The sequence below is a fragment of the Nelumbo lutea genome, chromosome 3 (assembly GCF_056320005.1).
Source record: "Nelumbo lutea isolate HS-2025 chromosome 3, American lotus-T2T, whole genome shotgun sequence".
In the NCBI taxonomy this organism is placed as follows: Eukaryota; Viridiplantae; Streptophyta; class Magnoliopsida; order Proteales; family Nelumbonaceae; genus Nelumbo; species Nelumbo lutea.
The window spans coordinates 3,911,540-3,926,816 of NC_142686.1; the positions used below are offsets into that span (position 1 = coordinate 3,911,540).

The 15,277-nt window shown below is 34.7% G+C and overlaps 1 protein-coding gene across 3 annotated transcripts; it reads left to right on the plus strand.

Moving 5' to 3' along the window:
• Positions 1 to 4,003: 4,003 nt before the first annotated feature.
• On the plus strand, positions 4,004 to 10,506 carry LOC148862439 (teosinte glume architecture 1-like). 3 transcript variants are annotated; one of them, XM_088981370.1, is made up of 4 exons: positions 4,004 to 4,341; positions 4,705 to 5,263; positions 8,040 to 8,176; positions 9,526 to 10,506. In XM_088981370.1, the coding sequence occupies exons 2-4, from the start codon at positions 4,851 to 4,853 to the stop codon at positions 10,161 to 10,163; spliced, it is 1,188 nt and encodes a 395-aa protein (XP_088837496.1). In that variant the 5' UTR covers positions 4,004 to 4,341; positions 4,705 to 4,850; the 3' UTR covers positions 10,164 to 10,506. The 3 variants fall into 3 exon arrangements, with proteins under 3 accessions (XP_088837496.1, XP_088837494.1, XP_088837495.1); XM_088981369.1 differs by having other exon boundaries at positions 4,035 to 4,524; XM_088981368.1 differs by having other exon boundaries at positions 4,006 to 5,263.
• Positions 10,507 to 15,277: the final 4,771 nt, after the last annotated feature.

Sequence of the window (15,277 nt, forward strand, 5' to 3'; positions counted from 1 at the left end):
AATTGATTGATGGTAAAGCAACATTAGATTTTTCTTTAGGCGCGCTTCACTAGTCACTGATCACTACTACACTACAATTTCCAGCTTATTGTCCGTTTTAAAACTTTCAACTACACAAAAGACAGAACCCAACCTTTTCTTTATTTCCTCGTAAAACTAACAACTTTTTCTATTATAACTTAGAACGGCAAAACTCTCCCATCCCCCGTCTGCCCTCCATAGACGCATTAAAGTCACCAACCTACCTTGAATTATTTTCAACCGTCAGATTTGTGCTGTTACCAAGATTATGACATAGTCGAACCTTACGTCAATGCATGGAACTGGTATTTTCGTATACTCTCTCATTCACAAGTCATTAACTGAAGAGATTTTTATTATTTCTGAAATTAAGAATTGTCTTTTCTTTTTTTATCAAATATACAATGAAGCAAAATACATGACCAATCAATGATAAAATATCAAGTTATAATTGAATTTTTAACATTTTAAAAAGGGAAATTGCCTAAAATTCACCATGAGTTTACAGCATTTTTCTTAAATTCATCACAACTTTTCAAAGTGTCTAAAACTCACCATGTCACTAATTTGACGTTAAACAGATTAACGGGCGTTAATTTATTACCATTTTAATCTTCATAGAAAAATATAAAATATATACAAAATAAATTAACGGAGTATTAATATATTACCATTTTAATATTTAGACATGAAAAAAGGAAAAAATTCAAAAAATATATTTTCAAATATAAAATACATAAAAACATAGAAATTACAAAAAATATAAAAAATTATAGAAATTGCAAACAAAATAAAAAATTATTTTCAAATTATAGAAACTATAGAAATTGAAAAAAAAAACAGAAAATAAAAATACCAAAAATTTATAGATTGTAGAAAATAGAAAAATGTAAAAAAAACATTGAAAATTATAACAAAACATTAAAAATGAAAAAAAAACAAGAAAATTGAAAACTAAAAAAGACCATTTTTCCTCTAACTCACCATTCAAGGGTAATTTGGTCAAAAAAATGTTATTTATGTTGACATGGACACTTTTGTTAAGAAGCATTAATGGTGCACTAGCGGAAGTGAGCCTTGGAAAATAAAAACTTATTAACATGGTGAGTTCTAGACATTTTGGAAAGTTGTGGTGAGTTTAAGAGAAATGCTGAAAATTCATGGTGAGTTTTAGATAATTTCTCTTTTAAAAATTTTGATGGTAATACTAAATATAGAATCTAGATCTATTAGGCAGAGCATTTTCAGTACTTTCAATGAGCATTTAACAAATATTAATTATGACAACTGTATTAAAAGCTGTTTTTAATATTTTTCGAAGTCTAGGCTGGTGGTATTAATTTTAAGGGTTTGGATAATATATATAGGTATACCCTGTATTTTAAGGGTAGTGATAGATACGTATTCTAAACTTTCAATTGCAACACTCGAGTATCTGATCTCTCAAAATTAGACACTTGGGTCCATCGGTTAGTGTTTCATTAGTTAAATATTACATAATGACAAAAGTACCCTTTTCGTGTATTTCTGAGTTCATTCTCAAGTAACTGAATGTCTCCCCATGATAACATTCTCACATGGAGAGAAAATAACATATTCAAAATTTTCAATGACATTATTATCTAGTAATGATTTTACTCTACAAAATGATCTTAAAAATACATGAGAAAGGTATTTTTGACATTATGTAATGTTTAACTGATGAAATACTAATAAACCCAAATGTCTATTTTTAAGAGTTCATGATACTCAAGTATTGCAATTAAAGTTTAGGATACCTATCTATCACTACCCCCAAAATACAGGGTAGCTATCTATAATTTAGCCAAAATTTTTCTATGTAATTACCCAATGCGCTCACCATGTGCGAGTACCGATCCGGACAAATAAATATTAAATACATATTATTAAACACGAAAGTACATTTTGTAAAATATGAACAAATGAAAAGTAAATAAGCCATGTGATGTAATTAATGTGATTGATTGTAATATTGATTCAATGTATCACAAATATTAATGAATACAATATAATTGGACTCTTTTATTTTGGTTTTTTATACACAATGATAATTGGCCCAAATGGTTGGGGCATACAGATTTGGGCATTTACACCACTTGAGTCACTTGATCCACCAAACAATAACCATGTAACGTTTTTAATCTGATTGATTGAAGTTTTGATTTAACGTACAACAAATATTAATGAATGTATTATACTCTTTTTTTACATACATACAGATCATTGGTCCAAAAAGTTTGGGCCATAAAGATTTAGGCATTTGCCTTGGACTAGGGTTGTCAATGAGTTAACCGATTTTGGTTGCATAATTTGGCAACAATAGGTCTAGTTTTAGTTGCTCATATATTATCCCAATTTTTATGAAATCGAAATTGGTTAGAGAGAGAGAGAAAAATCCCATCAAGTTTCCGTTCTGGGTCTAAAATTACAAGCCCTATTGGGTTTGATCCATACCTGACCCGGGACCTTAGTCACCTGACCCATCACACAATGTGTGTATTGCTTTAGACATTGATTTGACCAAATATTAAAATAAAGGGGAAATTCCTCATCAGTACCTTGTACTTTAGGGGTTGTGTCAAGTCAATCCCTTAACTTTAAAACGTATCTTTATAGTATCTTGAACTTTCAAATTGTGTTTAAAATGTGTCTACTCACTAATAGATGTTAACGAATAAGTGAAATGATAGCGCTTCATATATGATGACTATGGCATGGAATTTTCACGTTCAATAATGTTGAGTTCCTTCGGTATTCTTTTGCATGTCCAAGGAGCAGGAGCTTTAACACTTCAGTATTCCTTCAGTTGATTGGTGCCTAGTTTCATAACCCTTCTTCCCCTTTCCTTCCTTTAACACTTAGACAAAATGGATAAAATGGTTAGGAAAAATACTGTAAAGGGTAATTTTATCATTTTGAAATTATTTAATGCATGCCTGCTGTCACGTGATAGTGTTGACTGACGGTCAATTAACGACAATGAGTCAGTGACCTAAAGGGGTGCTCATGGTTCAGAGAACTGAACCATGGACCTATTTTTAAAACCAAACCGGTCCTACTGGTTTTTAGAAAACTGGTAACCAAAACCAAACTGAAGCTGATCAATTAACCGTTTGACTAGTTTGATTAATCGTCAATTTTTTGGTTTTTTATATTTATAATATATTATAAAATTATACTAATATATAATAAAAAATAGAAATATATAAAGTGTTATATTTTAAATAATATATAATATATTATAAATATATAATGCATATTTATTAATTTATAATATATATATAATATAAAATATACATATTATATATATAAATATATGTATATTGGTTGGTTCGATTAACTGCTGGTTTTCTATATTGGTTAACCGGAAACAAACTAGTACCTTTGATATTTTAAAAATATCAAACCAAAATCGAATCGACCGATTCAGTTAACCGGATTTTTTATTCGGTTTCGATCGGTTTTCGGTTCAGTTTAGGTTTCTTGCTCACCCAGTGACCTATTAAACACAATTTGAAAATTCAGCATATTGCAAATGAAGTTCCGGAACTGATCAGGAATTTTTCTTAAAATAAAATAAAAAATTATTAATTTTAAGGGCAAGTTGGGCATCCAGAAAATTTGAAAAATATGAACCTAAAGCCGTAAACAGTGTTTGACACAAACGGGGGAGAAAGAAAGGAGAATGGGAGGGAGAGAGAAAACATGTCCTGAAATGTGAAACACAACACCACATGCCCTTGTACTTTTCCTCACTTAAAAAGTTGAAAGCAAACAAAACACTGTCCCTTTCCCTGCCACTCGTTTTTTTAACACTCTTTTTTTCTTCTTCTTCTTCTATCCCTTTTTTTCAAATTTTAAATCAATAAATTGTTAAAATTCTAAATTAAGAAACAGAGGAAACAAAGCAAATCTCACTTTCTCCATGTCATTTATACCGAGGAATTCCCTTATTTTATTTCTTTTTATCTTGGTGGGGGTGGGAGAGGGGCGGGGTTTTAGCTTCTCTCGCTAGCGTTCTCTCTCTCCCTCTCTGCAAATACCCTGTCTATTTATATATTATCCATCTATATATCTATTGCTCCTGCTAATAATTTCACATACGAAATTCCCTAATGGCTCCTTATCACAAGCATTGTGATATAGGGAACGGGAAGGGTGGTTCTTCTTAACCTACGCCCCCTGTTTTTTTTTTTTTTCTTTCTTTTTTTCCTTTTCCTTTCCGGTTTACTCTCTTTATTGATTTTTAAAGGAATCCATGTCAGGGAATGAATGGCTGAAAAGCCACTGCAGTTGTCTGTAAGTACACTTACTGCTCTCTAGTTTTCTTTCTAATTTCCCTCTCCACTATAGCTTCTTCCCATTTTGTTGGAGATTTCTCTTCAGTTCAAAAAATGCGTGCAAGTTAGCGAGATGGGTTTTCCCTTTTTCTTTTGAATTGGGTCCTTGATTCGTGTTTTAAATGCTTACTACTCCTTTCAGGTACCCCATCTCTGATTTGGGTATTTTTGTTATTGCTTTAGAATTTCTGGGCTTTATGAAATTTTACAATCTTACTACTCATTTCTGTATAATGGGTTGCTGATCCCCACCTCCTTTTGTTTTTCGGTTTTCAACTTTTGAGTTTCTGAACTTCGGGTTTGCTTGTTTTGGGTTTGGTAGAATTCTGAAATATCAAGGTATCATGCGACGGGCTGGTGACTGTGAGACAAGTAGGAATTAGCTCGGCTGATAGTGGATGAGGAGGAGGGGAGAGTGAGAGGAAGGAGAAAAAGTAAAAGAAGCAGAGGATAAAAGGCAATAGTTTTATGGACTGGGATTTGAAGACACCTTCTTGGGATTTAGCCGAATTGGAGCGAGAAGCAATCCCCAACATCGCCCCACTTGTTGGGTCTAGTAGTTTTGTGGGGCAGAAGACTAAAGAGGATTGCTCTGTTGATTTGAAGCTCGGAAGGTTGGGAGATTCTGGGGACGGGTCACTGGACAAGTTGAAGGATCCAAGGATTGCGACCATGTTGTCTTCTCCATCTGGCTCCACGAAGAGGGCTCGGACACCTGGCAATGGAACCCAGACGGTGTCGTGCTTAGTTGATGGGTGCAAGTCCGACCTTAGTAACTGCAGGGACTATCACAGGCGCCATAAGGTCTGCGAACTTCACTCTAAGACACCAAAGGTAATGGTTGGCGGTCAGGAGCAGCGGTTCTGCCAGCAGTGCAGCAGGTACGGATTAGGAATGGTTGTAGAAAGCTAGAGTTTAGTAAAGTTACTCAACATTCAACCCTTTCAATTGCCTTTATCTATGTACTTGGTTTGATTTGTCTACTGTGCTTCTCGGTTACAATTTAGAATGGCATATTTTTCAGTTATTATGATCAGAATCTGTTCTTAGCTTCATACTAGCCATGCTAATTGTACCAACCCAGCTTTACGTAGTTCTTTCTAGAATCCTTTTTTCAGTAGAGTCATCCAATATAAACTGGAACATGAAGTTATAACCGTTGATGCTTATTGTTGCATAGGTATTCCGCAAGTGTTATTGTCTCAACTTCAAATTATGATTCAGGATAACGGTCTCATTTGAATGCGCAGCACTTTCATTAGGTTTTGAGGGCCAAGCTCTATAACCCTCTTGTCTTCAATATCCATGCAGAGGGTTGCACATGGTAAAATAAAAAAGATGGGAGATTTAGAGTCCTTAAGGAGATTGTATATTGCACTATAAAAAATCCAAATGATTGATTGGGTATCTCGTCTTGACAGTATATGTTGTAATTCTTAATTTGCTTTCCTTCTGATTTTATTTTATTTTATTTTTTACAAATGGATGAAAATGGATTTTATGATAATTAACTAATAATAGTATGTGCAATTTTTATGTCATATCCTAGATAAACAAGCTTTGCAGCAAGAAAAGTGAGACTACAAAATATGGAAAATATTCACATCGCTTTGTGTGCATGTGTTGGTTTCTTTTGCCCTTCAATTTTCTTATCTTTCACGACATCTTATTTTTCACTTACTTAAAAAGCAGTTGAATATTCCTCATTTGGTCATTTTATTAAACCCTCACAAAGGATTTTTTCTTTATTTGAAAACAATTGGGTTCTAAATATCCAATTTTATATTGCTTGGTTTAAAATGAGGCTTGTTTGGCTGTTCCTTGTTCAATATATCTCCTACAGGAAGAAATATTTCTCCAATCCCCCCATCCTCCTTTTGTTGTCACTATCCATCTTTAGTGTTATAATTCTTTCAATTGTGAATGGGTTGTCATACACTAGCAAATTGTCTTAGATTTATGATGAATTTCAATATATTCCATTGAATTGCTACTTTTTTGAGTGGTTCCAGTTGACTGGACACTTCTTTCAGTTTCAAAACTAACAGTTTGTTAACCACAATTCAGTCTGTTAAGTCTTAGCTAGCATGGTCACTTTACACAATCCTAAGGTATACATATTAGGATGTCTTCAGTGGGTTCAAGTAATATATCCAGGGTTCAAAGAGAAGATTGATTTTGAGGAATGCAGTTTGGTTTGTTCTTCAATAGAAGTTAGCAGTTAGTAAAGAAAGGCATGGTGGTGGTGGTGGTGTTTGTTGGATGGAGCTGAAACAAAGAGGAAAGTCCTTTGATTTGATGGTTCTATCCTTTGGATATGATCCACCTCCTTCGTAAAGGAACTAGCAATAATTTGCTGGATGGAAATGAAACAAAAGAGAATGGAAGTCCTTTGTTGGTTCTATCCTCTGGATATGATATGCTTCCTTTTTAAAGGAACTAGTAATAATTCTTATTCTATTCCTGAATTATCTATTCTATTCCTTCAGCATGTGAGGTATTTCTGTGATTTCTTATTCTCACGAGTCATGCAAGGGGAGGAACTTCCAATAGGTTCTTAGAGGTTTGCTAAAGCAATTTTTTTATCTGCTACAGAATCCTGGTTGTCTTATACATTATTTTCCTCTATGGTGGGAGACCTCTGTGGAAGTTATGCACATTTTACCCCAGTTTAGAGTCCTGCAAAAAGCAATCTTTCGTACAAGGTGCAAAATCCATACATTGGAAATGGGACATAATACTTACATTGGAGGGGTATGATCCCTGGATTTTTTGTAATTTCAGTGCTGCTACAAGGTTTCTTTTGGTGAAGGGGAAAAGGTCCTGTGGTCATGATTGTGGAAGGTTCAGGTTCCTTCGAAGATCAACTGATCAAGTTCTTTGTCTGGTTGTCTGTTAGAGATAGGATCTAGTCTGCCGAATATCTGCTGAGACATGGAATCGAGCTGGATGCCACCTGTAGCCTGTGTGGGGAAGGATCTGAATCCTCTACCATCTTTTGATTCACTGCACCTATACCTATCAGGTTTAGTGCCATTTCATTAGGTTGTTCCACCTAGTCTGGGTTTCCCCCTCCTCTGTGGCTGATTTAATCTTGGGCTGGAGGGTAAGGTGCTTCTTGGACAAAGGTTGTTTCTTGTGGAATAGCCTGCCTTTTGCAGTTTTTTGATTGATGTGGAGAGATTGAAGGTGAGAGGTTTCTTGTGAGCTGGGCCAGGTGCTTGAAGTTTTTTTGTGGATGTGTCTGCCGGCTCTTTCTCTAATCAATGGTGGTCCATCATTTTTTGAGTTTTCTATTAAAAAGCTTTCATTGTACATGATCTAATAACACTTCTTTTTGTATATGATTGGGGGATACTCACCCTCCTTTTTACTATTAATGCAATACATTTCTTACAACTTATCAAAAAAAAAAAAAAAAAAATCAGTGCTGCTTGCTACAGGGTTAGAGTGGGGCATTCCTTATGATTTATGAAGTCCTTTAGCTACCCCCTTTCAAGAAAAGGATACAAACCTGGTGCTTCTGTCAATTTCGATTTATATATTATGTTCTTATGTTTCTATGCATTGGATTTCTCCTGCATTAACTACATGTTTAATTGTTTTGCTTTCCTTTTTGGCATATCTAAAGTATTGTGCTTGTTTGCCTACTTATAGGTTTCATTTGTTGGTTGAATTTGATGAAGTGAAGAGAAGCTGTAGGAAACGTCTTGATGGTCACAACCGGCGTCGAAGGAAACCTCAGCCAGAATCGTTGTCTATGAATTCTGGAAGCTTATTTCCTGAGCACCAAGGTTTGAAATCTTTCTTAGATAGGTTTATGGCTTTATTCTGTATGCTTTTCAATCATCATTCAGAACCTGTTGGTTGCTGGTTGACTTGGAACTTATATGAGTTGATGAAGTTTCAATTTGAAGCAAAAATGCAATTTAGGCTCAGTTTGGAAGGAGTACAAATACAAATTTGTAGAGTACAAAACTTTACATTTTATATTATTTTGTATTTGTACTGTACATATTTGTATTTGTACTCATTCCAAACTGAGCCTTAAAAAAATGGGGGAGTATATTTTTCTTTAAAACTTACTGATCTGATCATCAACTGAGTTGTTTACTTCAGAATGCAGTTGATTTGATGAGAATTGTGTCAGGTCATTGCACTGATTCATCTAGCATTTGAAGAAAAAACGATACAAGGCTTGTAAAGTGATGTTGCTTTTTGTTTTTTTTTTTTTTAATTTTCTTTATATATCATCAAGTTGTTTTTCTTCATGGTTTATTCAACTTTAGTTTTTAGTTGTCTGAATTTGAATATTCATTCTTAGGATGGTGTCATCTTGGTGGTGATGTTAGGTGAATCAAAGAGAATGTTGCTCATAGAGAAATGAAGTTTGAATCTTATTTATTTCTATTTGTTCATTGTTATGCCTAAAAGCGAGCATTTTCTTATATGAAATACTTGTGGAGTGAGGGGAGGATGGGATATTGCTGTACTATGCCTTTTTTTTTTCTGATAAATCCAAGCGGTGCTACACAAGCCTGGGGGTAGCACGTCCCCAAGAATCACTATTACATATAAAACCAAGAAGGGGAGGGAGGTCCTGCAAATCAAAATTTAAAGAGTCTGAAGGACTGAATTGGGCCTGCTGTACTATGCCTCGGCTGCGTATGTTCTCTGTTGACTTGATTAATGATAATCGTATAATAAGCATTGCCATTTCTTTAGGCTGCATTTGTTTCTTTGTAAAATTCTTCAGGCTGAAATATTTCAACTATTATTTGTATCTTCTCTTTTATAATGAAAGCCTAGTTTTTTTCTCCTAATTTGTCTTCATGTAATTATGTAAATGACAAGGTAAACAAAGTTTTCTTTGTAAAATGTCAGAAAATACATCTTAAACATTTCAGCCTGAAAAATTTTCCATCCACTTTACATGGAAACAAGCATGGCCTTAAGAAATTTTTCATGTTTTGGTTATTTCCATGGACCGTCCTTGAGAAGTAGGTGGGACAGATCACAGATGGTTCGATAAATATGATGGATGTATTGTCAGGTGACTTTTGGATGATATACATAGAACACTTATTAATCATCTCCTTTATACCTGCCAGCTGTAGTTAATTTCTTCTTGCCCATCCTACAGGTACCAGATTGATGCCATTTGCTACTACGGAAATGTTTCCAACCACTGTTTTGAGCCCAGCTTGGTCTGCAGTTGTGAAAACTGAGGTAGATGCTACACGATATAACCACCAGCAGCAGTTAAACTTCATCGACAAACAAAATACATTTCCTGGATCTTTCTCTCGCAGCTGCTATAGAGGAGGCAAGCATTTCCCTTTCTTGCAAAATAATGATGTTACACTCATCAATCGAACTCCATCTGAAGCATCCATGTGCCAGCCGCTTCTCAATTCCATTGCATCATCAGAAAGTGAGGGTGGCCGGAAAATGTTCTCCAATGGATTAACCAGGGTCATTGACTCTGATTGTGCTCTCTCTCTTCTGTCATCACCGCCAATGCAAAGTTCGGGGATCAGTATGAATCATGTGGTGCAGCCTGACCCCATCCCTATGGCTCAGCCCCTAGTCCCAGTTCTGCAATATACTGGTATAGGTCGGTACCCATGCTCACAAGGAATGGAGGATGAGCAGGGGGGTTCAGTTTTGGCTCCTGATGCTAGTAATGCAGACCTTCATTGCCATGGGGTGTTTCAGTTAGGGCCTTATGGGTCAGACCGGAACGGGGGTCCGCAGACGCTTCCTTTCTCCTGGGAGTAGTCAAGATAATTCCTGTTCTTCATGGCTCTTGGAATGGCTTTAAGATTGATTATCTTGAGCATTCATTTTTTTTGTCCTTCCAGCGGATATGTTTCTAAGATGTTTCTAGCATGGTGCATATTCAATTTGGATTCTAGCTTCCTCAGTGTTGCATATGTTTTCTTTCTGCATGCGCGGAGAGCTTCCTGACCTCCAATTGAGCCGTTTTGACTCTAAAATCAAATGTTCTATTAAATGTTGCACTTGTTAGAAATCTAGAGAGGCTTTCTGTTCATATTAAATTTGTGTACGGACAGTGTTTTTGGCCGTAGGCTGGGTAGCTGATTTTGTTTATAGTGCGTTATTCTTTTTTTCTCGTTGGCTGATGAGAAGTAGCGGTCAGCATTTGTTAGACTTGGAGCCAAAATGACAATTATTTGGAGCATTTGGAAGGAGAGAGAAGAAAAGCAGAGATGGAGTAAAACAATTGTGGCTGACATTTGTTCCATGAAGCCTGGAATTTTGATCTGGTTTTTGGATTGATTCCTGTAGTCCTGTCACTCCTGTCACCGTTCTCATTTTTCTTCCTATTTTCTCTAAAAATCTGAAACCTCTTCAACTTTTACCGTAATAGTCTTATCCTTTATTTTTAATGAAATTTTATCCATAAAAAAAGGAAAAAACCCTAGGATTCCTTTGTTGATTGATTGGATTCATTTGCTTCGTAGATAGGTCGTATCACCTCACCTCTGATCGGATTTGGACCCGACTTTTGAGTTTGGCGGTCCTACCGGCTACCGCTATCTTTTAGTAGCCAGGGAAAAGGCAAAATCAGAATGTGCTACTGGTGTTGATGTTGAAGTGCCTCTTAACAACCCAATCAAATCAAATTAATGGTAAAATCTTAGGTTTGGAAAACAGTAACCCCCTTGATATTTCTATGATAACAAGCAATAACTAGCCACCTGTCGCACTAATGTTTTAAGCAATGGCCAATGGGGTGCTAAGTAGTAGATGAGGTGGTGCCGTGGTGGTCAGTGGGCCAAGAATCAGTGTAGAAGATTACAACCATCTGATCTTATTGGATTTAATTTAATTGGATGGTAGAGAGAAGTTTCTTATAAACTTAAAAAGGAAAAAGGTTTAAAGAGGTACTTTATACTTTGTACTTTGGGGTAGTAATGACTAATGATTAGGGATGGTAATTTTCCCCATTTCCATGATCCCTATGGGGATTCATTCTGAATGGGGCGAGGATGGGGAAATTTTCATCCCCATTAGCGAGGACGGGGCGGGGATGGGGAGAGCACTCCCCACCCCGCGGGGATCCTGATCCCTACCCGTGGGATCCTCACTAATACATATGTATGCATATGTTATATATGTATACGTACGCCTATATATTAATATTTTTAAAAATATGGTTGAATATGTTTGAATCTTTTCTAGTAGAACTGTAAATTTTAATTATTTCATTTTTATTTTTTAAATAAAATAAAAAACAAAAACAAAATGGTTAATATTATAAAAAATTATAGGGAATGGGGATCCCCACGGGGATATGGATCCTCGTCCCCGCCCTGCCTTGTTGACATTCCTACTAATGATCAGGTTCGAAAAAAATCTATAAGAAAATTTCTCATTTTTTGAATTATTTATTTATTTTATTTCATGTCATTTTTTAAAGAACCAATGAGATGCTCTCCTTCCTCGTAAAAAATTAGCTAAAATCTCTCTCTCTCTCTCTCTCTCTTACCCACACTTTCCAACAAGCTCCTCTCCTAAAATTTATCCTAAACTACCTCCCCCACTTTCTCCTAAATCATCTCCAATTCCTATTTATCTCTTAACTTATCTCTAATTTACTAGAGCATTTTTCTCCAAATTATCTCTAATTCCTATTTATCCTCTTTGCCACTTTTAATCTATATCTATCCAAAGAAAGTTTAAATTATAAAATTTCTCTCCATATGATCTCTAATAAACTTTAAAATAATTATTAAAAACATAAAAAATAATTATAATAGATTTAATAATATTCAAATTATTAATAGTTTTATATTTTTACAAAATTCATCACGAAATTATGTACTAACAATATAAATTATGATTTTTCAGATTATTCAAATTAAATGTTATTCAAATAATAAAAATGTAACATTAAAAAATAAAATATTATTTCAATATTTCAATAACTAAATATCTTAAATAATAAAATACTAAAAATAGCTAAATAATTATATAGAAAAGGGAAAATTCCCGATAGGTACCCTGTACTTTAGGCCGAGTGCCAATTTAGTACCTGAACTTTAAAATGCGACAATCAAGTACCCGAACATTCATTTTGCGACAATGCCAAATTTGGCATTTTCTAGAGCTACAGCTCATTGCTGCCAATAGGGACATGAGGTGGCAGTGACAAGTACATGACATGGCACTGGATAATAGGTACTAGTGTTGAAAACGTTTCCTGGAGAAGTGCTACTAAACAGAAAACGTTGTTGTTGCTCCAGGAAACATCCTACTTGACAGCAACATTTCAAAAAAAAAAAAAAAAAGACACCGTTTTCTCAAAAAATGGTGCTTTCAACCCACACATCAGCAGCCCCGTTTTCTCTGTATTTACAGCATCGATGCCAAACATATACATTAGTTGAGTGGTTACGTTTATGACATCGGTTGCTTGGGTATGGTATCATGCCTTTTAAGTATACCCTTTGAAAATCAAGGGTTTTTTTATTTTTTTATTTAAATCTCTTTAAAAATCAAGGGTTTTTTATTAACTTTTGGATTAATCACTTATATATATACCCTAAGGGTAAGTGAGGTTTGAGAAAACTACTTATATATACCTTATATTTTCAAAACTCAATTGTATTATACCTTTAAAAATGACCCACGTGACATAAACAATCCCTCTCTAAATGAAACATTAAGGATCATTTATAGTTATCATTAATTTTTTTCATAAATCTCAATTCTCAATTTTACCCTTCTAATTTGAAAGCATTGTTGATCTTTTCTTTAAACTTCTAAACCAAATTTTCTTTACTTCTTGTTCTTCTTCTTTCCGCTGCTGCAACCTAAAACTTGTTCACCCCCAACCTCTGTTCGAAGTTCGAACACCAAAGATGATATCTCTCCCTCTCTCCTCCCACTTCTCCCACCATTTTGCATATTACTTTATCACACTAATTGCTCAGTTTAGAAGGAGAGTGTAAAACCTTATATTTTGCATTGTTTTGTATGTATTTGTATTGTATATACTTGTAATTGTACTTTTTCTAAATTGAGCCCAATTATCGTAAAAATAAAAAGAAAAAAACCTCAATGTTCTCAGTTGCTGACAAGCTTGTGAACCTCTTTTAGTTTTTATGCTCTCTTTTACCCTCTTTTTTTTATTCTTTGAGGTCTGGAATGATTCTCCCTATCCTGTCTTTCTTAAGCGCATGTAAGAGAATAACAAAATTACCCTTTTGTCCTCTTGTTTCTTTCTGCAAATCATTTTATTGCTTTCCAATTCTTTCAATTCCAAGGGGTGTTGGTCTTTTGGATTTTGAGAGGAGGAAATTTGGTCAATGAAATTCATCAATAAATTCACGTGTACCCATCTCTCATGTGGATAAATAACCTTTCCACCTTACAAAAAGTTGCCAACACTTGGAAATGACAAAAATACCCATTTTAATAATAATTTTTTATGACTAAAATGGTCTTTATCTTATTTACCTAGAAAATAAAAGAAAGTGGCACTACTATATCTTTGCACCGCCATTAGAGCCCAACGATTAAGTGGGTCTTTCCTCCTTCTGATTAGATTTATCAACGCCTGCAACTTCTTTCTCTCTTTTAGGTTTGGGAAAATCTAATGGAATGAGGTTTGCAAACGAGCTCAACAGCATATATGAGTCGTTTTATAGACCAGTCTTCTTCATTTGAAAATATAAAATAAATACCTACAGAATAAAAATCTTAAATTTTAAATTAATTAACAAATTAGACGCTTATTAAAGTATTGCTGTGATTTGGAAACGAAAGCCCCGTTTGGCATCATCCTGTGGGAGTGTTCCTCGCGTTCCCGACGTTCCCGACGTTCCCGCAGAACAGGAACACATTTGGCATGACATTTTTTATCGTTCTTCTTTTGGAGTGGGAATGGTGCGTTTCCAGCTCGTTTTTTTGGGGTGACGCCCTAGACCCTGGTCACTCCGCAAGAACGAGAAACTGGGAACATGCGGTTCCCACAACGTCATTGTTAAATAACAAACACGTGTTCCCATAACATCATCTTTAAATAACAAACACGTGTATAGGTTCTTAACGTGTTGAGTGGGGTTAAAATGGTAAATTTGCAACTTTTTAGTCATGAATAGGGGTGTCCACGGTTTGGTTAACCGAACCATGGCCTTTTTTTGGTAAATCGAACAGTGGTATCCGCTTTTTCATTTCTCCAAATCAAAATTGAATTGGTACCATCAGTTAATCGGTCTGTTAGTTTTGGGTTTTGATCGATTCAGTTCTTCAGTTTTTTATTTTTATAATATATATTATATATATGTATGTATAATATTATAAATATATAATATATTTATAAATAGATCATTATAAATATAATATAAGTATATATTTATATACAATAAATGTATATTTATATATAATATATAGAAAATAGGTGACATATATATATATACTGGTCAGTTCAATTTACTGCCGTTTTTTTTGTAAATTAACTGAAAACCAACCGATCCTTTGATTTTTTTAAAATTCCTAACCGGAATCAAATTAATCGGTTCAATTAACCGCATTTTATCGTTCAATTTTCTCGATTCAATTCGATTTTTTGACTTTTCATGGACACCCGTAACCATAAGGGTGGAGCTTAGTGGGGTTCTTCTTCCTACCGCCGACACACTTTCAAGCCATTGCAAAGCTTCGACCAGGCTGCAATCGTTTGATCGGTCGCGTCTTTCAGCCGATTTTCTTGCAATCAATCTTCACCTTGCTTAGTTCATTTCTTAGTGTTTTTTCCCTTGTTTATTTTTTATTTTTATTATCTCTGTTTGACACGCAATTTGCTTGCTTATTGTAAAAATGTATTAGGTTTGAACTTCCTCTTCAGATTTGCTTGCTTACTT